Source organism: Telopea speciosissima, chromosome 1 (genome assembly GCF_018873765.1).
Source record: "Telopea speciosissima isolate NSW1024214 ecotype Mountain lineage chromosome 1, Tspe_v1, whole genome shotgun sequence".
Classification (NCBI taxonomy): Eukaryota; Viridiplantae; Streptophyta; class Magnoliopsida; order Proteales; family Proteaceae; genus Telopea; species Telopea speciosissima.
The window spans coordinates 64,883,529-64,893,357 of NC_057916.1; the positions used below are offsets into that span (position 1 = coordinate 64,883,529).

A 9,829-nucleotide genomic window follows, 5' to 3' on the forward strand; every position below is an offset into this window, starting at 1 on the left:
AAAAAAAAAACTATATATTGCTTGATTTGTTTATTAAGTATATACTTTTCTAATTGTGGTTTTAATTCATTGAACTATGTTGGATTTTAATCATATATTTTGATCTCATGTTTTATTGTTCAAGTGCTAAGTAAACTTATGATGCCACCGCAAATGGAATTTGAATTCTCTTCACTCATAACATGTTTTAGTGATTAGAAATTATTATTTATTTCTTATTTAAAGAAACTTTATTAAAAACAATATTTTCACATGTATTGATGAGTTTCTTAAGCGTATCCACTGTTTCTCCCATAAGTCTTTGAGAAATCTCTTAAAATCAACTTTTCGATGTACAGCCTGATACCTGATACTTAATACCTTGGAATTAAGTGAACCAAAAGTACAGGGAATGACAGCACTCAAAGTAATACTTCGAAGAGGGAAACATAATGGGTAAGAATTGAGAGAATCAAAAATAGAGGGCACGAAAGTAATCAAGTAACCAAAAATATAAGAAGATTCTTCCTTCATCAAAAGCTGATTTTATTTTATGCTAACTGGTATTACATATACGTTCTTTCACATAACCCCAAATAAAGCAATTCCACAACCAGTTTTCAGGTAATACATTAGCCTTCATAAAACAGATGATACAAGCACAGCCATAATTTTTGGTCAACTAAAACACAAATCACAGACAACTGGATTGGAAAGCCAAGAAGGTCTTGCATACAGACAATGTAAACCAATACAATTCTCAAGAGATTCACAGGTTTTGTTATGAACATGCTCTCTGCATGTGTACAGCATTAGAAACCCCCTTTAACTTCGATTTCCCGTCGATAGGAAGCCTGCAAAAAGGCATGAGTACCAATGTGAATCTTAAAACCAAGATTTATAATGCACAACCAACTCCAGACTAAAGTCACATAAGAAACAGGTCATCCAATAATCTAAGATCATCAGTGGTTTTTTATTTCAGGAGAGCTTAGCAGACAGGTACAGGTTAATGAAGAATGGGACATGGAATTGTCCAATATGAACTGAATGTGTGCAGCATTGAATTTCCAAAAACAACAAAGTAATCACATTGTTCTGCCAAAACGTGAGATTCAGAACACTCCAACTTAAATAATCTGATAAAAAAAAAATCTGTTGACCGTACAAATTACATACAGATTTCAGCACAATGACAAGAGTATAACTATTTCAGTTTATCAAAAGGTGAATTATTATTGTCACAAAGGTCTGTTATTTTTTTCATATGTCACAAAGCATTTATTCAACCAAGTGGACAAATGATATGTCCATTCCATCATTGGATAGAGTGGACATGATCTCCATTAACTATGTGTCAAATTTCAGAGTCTAATTCAATCAAATACCCACTTTTGCTTTGGCACACATGCCATGTATGTACATGCATGTGTACTGGTACTCTTAAACATTATTGTGCACTCTGAGTGAGAATAGACTGTTTAGATTAAATAAAAACACATATATTGAGGGTGGGCCTTGGTGCAACGGTAAGGTTGCTCCATTGTGACCAAGGGGTCACGGGTTCACGTCTGGGGTAATACTGCGTACATTATGACCCTCCCCAGACCCTGCAGTGGTGGGAGCCTCGTGCACTGGGTCCGCCCTTTTTTTATTGATGGCTCAGATTTGTCTTGTGATTTTCAGAAACATCCCCTTCCATTGTTACATGGATAACTACCCTATCCAAAATTACCTGAACTTTGGGTTGTCATATATCAAAGCACCAACTTAAATCTCTGCTTCCTGAAAGAAGCAGAGAATATACCCAGACCCCTCAGTATTATCAGCATCTACATAATATCCTGACTTGCCAACAACAATTAATAGCCAAAAATTCATAGAATACAACTAAACATCTGTTCTTTTCTTTCTCCACCCCCACCCCCACCCCCCCCCCCCTTTTGGGGAGGGGAGAAAATTTAATGAAAAATAAAATGGAGAAAAATTTAAGTGAAACATAACATAATGACCATATCCAAATCGAACTAGAATGGAGCGCGAATGAGAAAGGGCTGTGTGGATCACAATAATCATAAAGGAAATAAATTAGAAAACTTGTAGAACCTAACATGATGCAGTGAAGAATGGAAACGCAAACAACAATCACATAATACGCACAAGAATTTACTTGTTTCGGTAAGATTGCACACGTCCACGGTGAGATGAGATCTATTTCACTATCAATGGAGAATAGGGTTACAGTCGCTCGTCCTCACACCTCTCTCAAATTTTTATTTTTTTTTTCATTACAGAGAAAGAACTCTCGCTATATGTTTATAGCAAAACCCTATACAGGAAATTTACTGAAATACCCATATAGTCCTTAAAAAAATTTCCCCGGGGGCTGCCGCCCCCGAAACCCCTCCGTAGCCCACGATAGTCCGAAGTGGGTCCCAATGCGTGAACCACCCAGGAGCCTCCAAGCCGCGTGAACCACGGAGGCTCCACACAGCAGTTCAATCATCAGATATCAAGACACCAAACCACAACAAAAATATATCCCTATTCATGGATTGAATTAACAATTCCAGAGGGTTCAGATAGTAGCCAGTCCGATTATATAATTTGTTCTCATTCTGAGAGGTGTAGTAAGTGGGCAAGCATTGACGCAACTGTTAAGTTGCGCTATTGCAGCCTGTTGGTTGCCTGTTCAAAACTTGGAAACAGCCTCTTCTGTGAAGCAGGGGATAATGCTGTGTACATTTGCCCCTTCCAGACCCTGCAGTAGCAGGAGCCTCGTGTACTGGGTCACTCTTTCTTTCTGATAGGTGTAGTAGCAATCAACATCATTACCCATAAACCAACATAACCATTTAGCACAACCATAGATCAGAAATCTATACATAAATCCGAACTTGGACAATCCAATTAAGCTGAATAATTATTCACAAAAAGAACAAATTGAAGAAGTTCAACTATTCAAGAAGTTGAGATCTCAATTCATCGCTTTTGAGGAAATATGTGGTCAACAACCGCATGATTTTAAATTTCAAATATTTCATTTCAAGCAAGGTTAAACCAAAAACCAGTGGGAATTTAAAATGTGCCATATTTCAACTGAAATTAACAAATATAAGAATTAAGTACTTAAAAGGGCTCAGCGAGTTGCTGAATCTGTGCTCAAAGAACAACCTAGGTCAAGTTGTTCTCATACAAGAGGTGTAAGAAGTAGCATTTGTCATCTTTGCCCTGTTCAAAAGAAACACAATGTGGCAATAAAGGAGATTTTATATTTCAGGTGACAGACTGGGTAGCCGACCTTATAAAACCAGACTTAATCAAAACACCTCAATAAAACAACAACTGTCTAGCATGCTGTTTAAGTTGAGAAGAACAGACTTTTTAAGGCTCCTTATCTTTTCATCTATAAAAACTAAGAGGCACCATTTCCCTTCCATACATGCGGAACCATTCAGATTGCAATATTACTATTTTTCTTCTTACTTTATACCAAATGATTTACATTAGCATGAATTAGTTTGCTTGTGCCACTTCAATCTCTTCAACAACAGGTACGGGCGTAGAACTTACCTCAATTTAGATTGTAACAAGCACCATTTGCCATACAGAGGCATGTCAAGAACCCAATTCAACCTTCTTTCCTGTAATAGACAACAATGGTTTGCATCATAATACTCTTCATGCACAACATACATAATAAGCTGTGCCTAAATGGCAAACAGGCAAAGGCAGAAAATTTACTTTCTCATTCTCCGGTCAACCCCAGTATTCCTCATATCATTTTTTTGGAGAGCAGAGGCAGGTGGCAATGCTTATTGCATAGGAGAAAGGGCTGATGCAGGAGCAGAAGCAGGAGCAACAGTTGTAGCTGGGACGGGCGCTGGAGGTGGAACTGATGCTGGAGGTGCTGCAGTGGGTTCAGGAAGAGGCCGAGGTAAGATATGTTTCAACCGATTATTCCTGTAGTTTTTCCAGAAAAAGAATTGCTGCCTATGTGCCAATTCCTGAAAGCAACATAAGGAAAGCACTCTCCTTCATATTCATAGTACAGTATTTATGACCAGACATTTTTTTTTATGTATCTATGCTCAAAGTATGATACATATTCATTACATTTTTACTAATCCCATTCTCACCCAAACCCACCAGTGGCAGGGATTTGGACAAATCTGGATTCTAGATCTTGCAACAATACTCTGGAGCATAGTTACTTTTTGGCCAGTTCATTGGCTCCTATTTTGAGTTTGGGTTCATGCTTGGTGATTCGGTTCACATTGGTCCGCAATTCGCATTGGTATGGGAAGCCAATTGTATCCCTCACAAACGACTCGCTGGGTCATGTTAATGAAGAGGAAAGGTATCTAATGTTATTTCTTAATAATCCATACCAACCTAGTGTATTGCCATAAATACCCTCACAAACCTTTTTCCCTCACTTGATATATGACTAGGTGAGCTACTGCAAGTGACCCAATCACTGTTTTTCACATTAAGGAGTAAGCCTCAAATCAGAGACTCGCAGTATAAAATCCATCGTTTCTTACAAATTAGTTCTGTAAAGACTTCACATATTATAAGTTACCAGAGACTCTAGTTTAGTATTTTCTTTACAGGGTCTTATTTTAATTTAATAGTGTACAAGTTTTTTTTTTTTTTTTTTTTTTTTTTTTTTTGAGGGGGGGATTAGAAAATAATGAAAAGGTTGCCATTACAATTTCAAGATAACTTGGCCTGCTTCATAATTCCCCACTTTCCTGGAAAGTTGTTGCTTTGGAATCACCCTCAAAGTAGGGAACTTAGGTTACTAAACATAGGAAAAGCAACCATCTGATCCATGAAGAAACTAACATATGTATCCTCTTTTTCAGTAAACTCCATCAAAACTCCAAGAAATCACACTTTCTACATGGTTAAGTTGATCCAATGTGGGGTAAACTGTAATAGTCCACTTCAGCTTTCACAGCCCCAACTATGGCCGCTGCATACAAGCAATAGCGATATGTGCAAAGAGAAACTAAAAAAGTAAAATGAGTTGTTGCTACTCTTAAAAAGAGTGAAAAACAACCATTTTCATATCCATTGGCATAGAAACTGTCAGCATGTATTGTACCAATAGAAGATGATAACCAGAAACACATGGGATCCTAGACCCTCTAAATATTTAGGTTAGGATTCCAAAAGAAACCTAGAAGGCTAGAACTGGAGGGCAATAGAATAATCTAAATTGAGAGAAAATCCACCAACCTGGTCAAGACAGATCAGAACCATCAGATATAATCCAAGTTCAGGGAATGACCTAGGAGATGTGATGCTGTGGCATGACGAGGATGGACCTGCAGGACCCACTGTGGAAGCCTATGCCAAGACAAAACTGGCCCAACCTGGCTTATTGGTACATGAAGGATTGGTAGGGTTTATTATGATTCAATGCTATGTTAGGATGGATAACATATAATCTTCTCTTTATTTTATTTGGTTTTATTTTGATGGGAGTTAGCTACACAGAATGGTAGTAATAGATCGAGTCTAATACACTTTCTAATTTTAATTATTTGCTACAATAGGAGTTTGTTTTCTTTCAATACATAAGCAGCCATTCGCAAGAGGAGAATGGAATGAAACCAGTTTGTTTTAATAAAGTGTTACTTGTGTGACTGAAGGAACTGTCAGTTGAGCATCTCTATCCCTTCCGTTCCCTCCTTGTAAGCTGATCAACCCCCTCTTCCTTTCCTTCTCTTTCCTACCTCTTCACCCATTTTGATTTTTACTCATTTCTCATTCTCTTATTAATTTAGTTCCCCATTTTCAGTTACTATTACCCTTTGCCTATTGGCGATACTGCTGGTCGGTAGAGAGTTTGTTGAAACTCCATTGACACAACTCAGAACAACCTGGTATTCCAGGGTTTAGATCACCTCTCTAGGACAACTCAAAACACAGGTCCCTGCCCCAAATCAACTCCTCTATCATGAGATTGAATCCAAGTTTCAGGCCTGGTTTTGCTTCTACCGCCAGGTATGATTTCAGTGATGGAATATGTTAAAAGCCCTGTAAAACTGAATGCTTAGATGATCAAAATCGATCACCTAGCCCCTTTTATTTATAATAACCAGAATTACAACTTATTCACAATGAAAGTAGGAATGCCCCCTTGCCTATTCCTATTAGGAATTCCCAATGCAACTAGGAATCCCAAATAGAGATCGGCTAGGGGAAAAAACACAAAAAGAAATAAAACTAAAAGTTAAAACAAATAAAACTAAAGGACTAAATTACCCTATCGGGTAAAGTAGCCTATCTTAACACTCCCCCTCCAGTTGGAGCATAAATATCAACCATGCCCATCTTGACAAGAATAGGATGAAAAACCTTCCCACTCAAGCCTTTAGTGAACACATCAGCAAGCTGGTCAGCAGACTACACAAAAGGAACACACACCAGCCCTCCTTCCAATTTCTCTTTAATAAAATGCCTGTCAACCTCCACATGCTTGGTACGATCATGCTGAACAAGGTTGTGAGCAATGCTAATAGCAGCTTTGTTGTCACAATATAACATCATGGGAAGACGAACAAGAGTACCAATATCTTGTAATAAACCCTAGAGCCATAACATCTCACAAATACCTTGTGCCATAGCACAAAACTCAGCTTCAACACTAGACCTTGCCACTACGTTCTGCTTTTTACTACGCCATGTAACAAGGTTGCCACCAACAAATGAGCAATAGCCAGAAATGGACTTTCTATCAGAGGAACCAGCCCAATCTGCATCAGTATATGCTTCGACACGCAGATGACCATTCGGAGACAGAAAACTGGCCTTTAGAGAAGCAGAAGAAGAAGATAGATAGGAGAACAAGGACAATGGACATTGATTAGGCCTCTCGCCAGTCCACTTGGCTTCTCGTCAAGGTTTCATTTCATCTTACAAGAGCACTCTGCAACTCATAGGAAATTACAAGCATAAAGCTAAGTTTAGTTAACAGCAAGACAACTCAGAGAATAAACAAAAACAAGAGGATAACATGAGCAGAAAGGGTGAATACAGAAAACTGACCTTTAGAGAACCAGAAGAAGAAGAAGATAGATAGGAGAACAAGGACAATGAACATTGATTAGGCCTCTCACCTAGAACTTGACTAGCATCTCACCAGTCCACTTGGCTTCTCGCCAAGGTTTCATTTCATCTAACAAGAGCACTCTGCATCTCATAGGAAATTACAAGCATAAAGCTAAGGGTTTGCCAAAATCTTGTCGAGGTCCTGGGCCCATGCTCCTTTATTTATAGGTTTACCAAAATAAACACGAGCTAGGAAATCACATTCATGGCCCAGGGTATTCTTACAACCTAGGATTTTTTTCAGAATAGAAACCATCTACAAACTTAAGAAAATAAAAACAAACACCTAATCCAGGATAGCCTCAAATCCCTCATATTTGGGCGTATAAAATTGGCCCATCACAATAGAAACACAAAAATACTAAGCCCATGACCTATATAACTTATTGGAGACTTAAATTAAGTCTAAGCTTAAACCAATATTGAAACTTAGGTACGGGTTAACCCAATAAACTGAACCAATCCCAAAACAACAGACTCATCTTCTCTTCTTGCACGAATTCTGCATCACATAGACATCTTTTCTTTTAGCATCAAGTCACACTTACATAATCCTATTTTTTTTTTTTTTTTTTTTTCTTAGCACACCAAGTACCTTCTTTCCCATTTTCTAAACAATAAACAAATTGAAGATCCAACTAAAATGAAATATCAGCTCAATTGCAGAATTGAACATGTAAAGAAAGCAATTTAAGAAATGCACGCTCCAGGACATGGGAAAAAACCAGTAAGAGTGTGACCTTGCTTCCTGGATGTGCCATCGCATTATGGAAATTTGCATTTTGGAGAAGTTCAAGAAAGAAAAGGCAATGAGGGTACCTGAAATCACCCAACCAAATCTGTACAAATAATTTGGAACGAAATCCAAACTAAATATAGTACGCAAATAATTATATGAAAGAGAAAACGGTAACGATTGTACAATCCCAATTAAAGCACATAAAAAGCAACTCACATTATAAATTTTATGTACTCGGGCTGCTGCCAGTATTGAAGGTATTTCAAGTAACCAATGAAGGCTTCATCTTCAAAATAACGATTCTGAGCCAAATCTATATTAGAATCCTAACACAGAAACATCAAGAACCATAGGAAGAAAATCAAAAAAAGTACTGGTAGCAAAGACAATTTTATTTCTGAATTCAACTGCGTTTACCAAAAAAAAAATTCAACTGCACAGAGCTACAGGAAAGCAGAAGCATGTCTCTAATGCCTTAAAAAGACATCATTTGTCACTGAAAAACTCATTGCACAACAAAGTGAAACTTCCACGATTAAAAAACATACAATGAATATAGGTTGGATTAGCTAGACACTGAACGAACTCCAATTCAAGCAAAATCCTTTGGCGTCCGTCATCAGGATCCTTGCATATGTTTTTTGGCCTGCACAGGAACAAAATGCATATGTTTAAGCTCAACCAAAAAAAAATGCATATATTTAACATAAATTAAATGGTGAGAGGAGCTGGCAATAGCCTTAAATGTTTAGATGTAAAGTGGAAAACTTATAACATATAGATCATAAGAAGTAAGCAATCTATGTTGTGAAGGGGAGGAGGGGAGGGGGGCAGGAGAAAACTCTATGAACTATTTCTCATAAAAAGACATCGCAAGAAACAGGTACTGTTTTTATGATGATAAGAAAACAGGAAGGCTCCATTTCGATATGAGGAAGAGTAATCGATACTAACATTGACGGAGCTTGAGCTGCATCATTACTCTCTTTAGCAGAAATCATCATCCTTTCACTTCAATATCAAAGTGTGGCAGCAATTTCAGTGGTTTCAAGTCTCCTTCGCAGCAGACTAATCTTCAACCTGCTAACTTCTGATTTTGGTGACCCATTGCTCTGAGTTTTTTTAACCGATTCGTCTTCTAAATTCTCTGATCTTGGCGACCTATTGGCTCTGGTACTAGGGTTTGCAGACGAACACAACGAAAAAAGAGAGAGTACGGAGCTAACACTTACCTGAGTCGAAGGAGGAACAGTGGAGGCTCACAGTCGGAGGATCAAGTCCAGGTCTCCAACTGTTGGGATGTATGAAGGAATCTCTCAATTAGCCAGAGTCCGTCATATGACCCACGGATCCACATCCTCTACTTCCATGGGCTGTACTTCCATCCTACTTCCACCACTTCTCAACGTGCCACCTGTCTTTATGAGCATCCAACTGCCTGTATTGTATTAATCAAATTTTTTTGACAATCTGATGAGACCCTCTTTGAAGCGGTTTAAACCCCTAAACCAAACCTACTAACCGAACCAAATTTCACTCAAACCAAACCCATTTCTAATCGAACCATTTTCACCCAAACTAATCCCATTTCTGTTTCACTCATCCCCATTTCATTTGAACGAAAAGCCGTAAAAGTTACAGAACCTCTCCATCGCTCCATCGCTCAATGTTGTTCACATGCATCTTGTCTATGGCACTGTCTCAGACCATTGAAAACCCAAAGAGATGATGATGATTCAAGCTCTGTAGAGCCTCTTTCATTTCTCCACAGCCTCCTTCCTTCTCCTCTTCTTCCGAAAAATCAGTGTTGTGGGTATCCCAAGTGTTGGTTAGACGTATGAATGATTTTTTTTCCAATCGCTTTTCCCAGCTTATGTAATATCTCTTCCAATAGACCACTTCATATCCAACAGAGAAAATGTTCTCCTTCATACTTCCTTGACTTAAGAGTCCTACGGCTCCATTAGCTCTAATACAACAGAATGC

At 38.2% G+C, this 9,829-nt stretch overlaps 1 protein-coding gene, 1 long non-coding RNA gene and 1 other non-coding gene across 4 annotated transcripts; 1 reads left to right on the plus strand and 2 right to left on the minus strand.

Moving 5' to 3' along the window:
• Nucleotides 1-512: 512 nt before the first annotated feature.
• Nucleotides 513-9,026, minus strand: LOC122651169 (mediator of RNA polymerase II transcription subunit 31-like). Of its 2 annotated transcripts, XR_006331424.1 has the most exons (7): nucleotides 8,798-9,025; nucleotides 8,392-8,489; nucleotides 8,060-8,156; nucleotides 7,845-7,923; nucleotides 3,724-3,986; nucleotides 3,553-3,623; nucleotides 513-833 (listed from the first exon to the last, which is right to left on the minus strand). XR_006331424.1 is itself a non-coding variant. In XM_043844490.1 (5 exons), exons 1-5 carry the CDS (start codon nucleotides 8,845-8,847, stop codon nucleotides 3,795-3,797), a joined length of 516 nt encoding a protein of 171 aa, XP_043700425.1. In that variant the 5' UTR covers nucleotides 8,848-9,026; the 3' UTR covers nucleotides 3,723-3,794. The 2 variants fall into 2 exon arrangements, 1 of the variants encoding a protein (XP_043700425.1); XM_043844490.1 differs by lacking the exons at nucleotides 513-833; nucleotides 3,553-3,623 and having other exon boundaries at nucleotides 3,723-3,986; nucleotides 8,798-9,026.
• Nucleotides 2,512-2,842, plus strand: LOC122651183. Its single transcript, XR_006331425.1, has 2 exons — nucleotides 2,512-2,604; nucleotides 2,790-2,842. It is a non-coding gene; the product is annotated as an uncharacterized LOC122651183 (long non-coding RNA).
• On the minus strand, nucleotides 3,116-3,210 carry LOC122649246. Its single transcript, XR_006331219.1, has one exon. It is a non-coding gene; the product is annotated as a small nucleolar RNA snoR1 (small nucleolar RNA).
• Nucleotides 9,027-9,829: the final 803 nt, after the last annotated feature.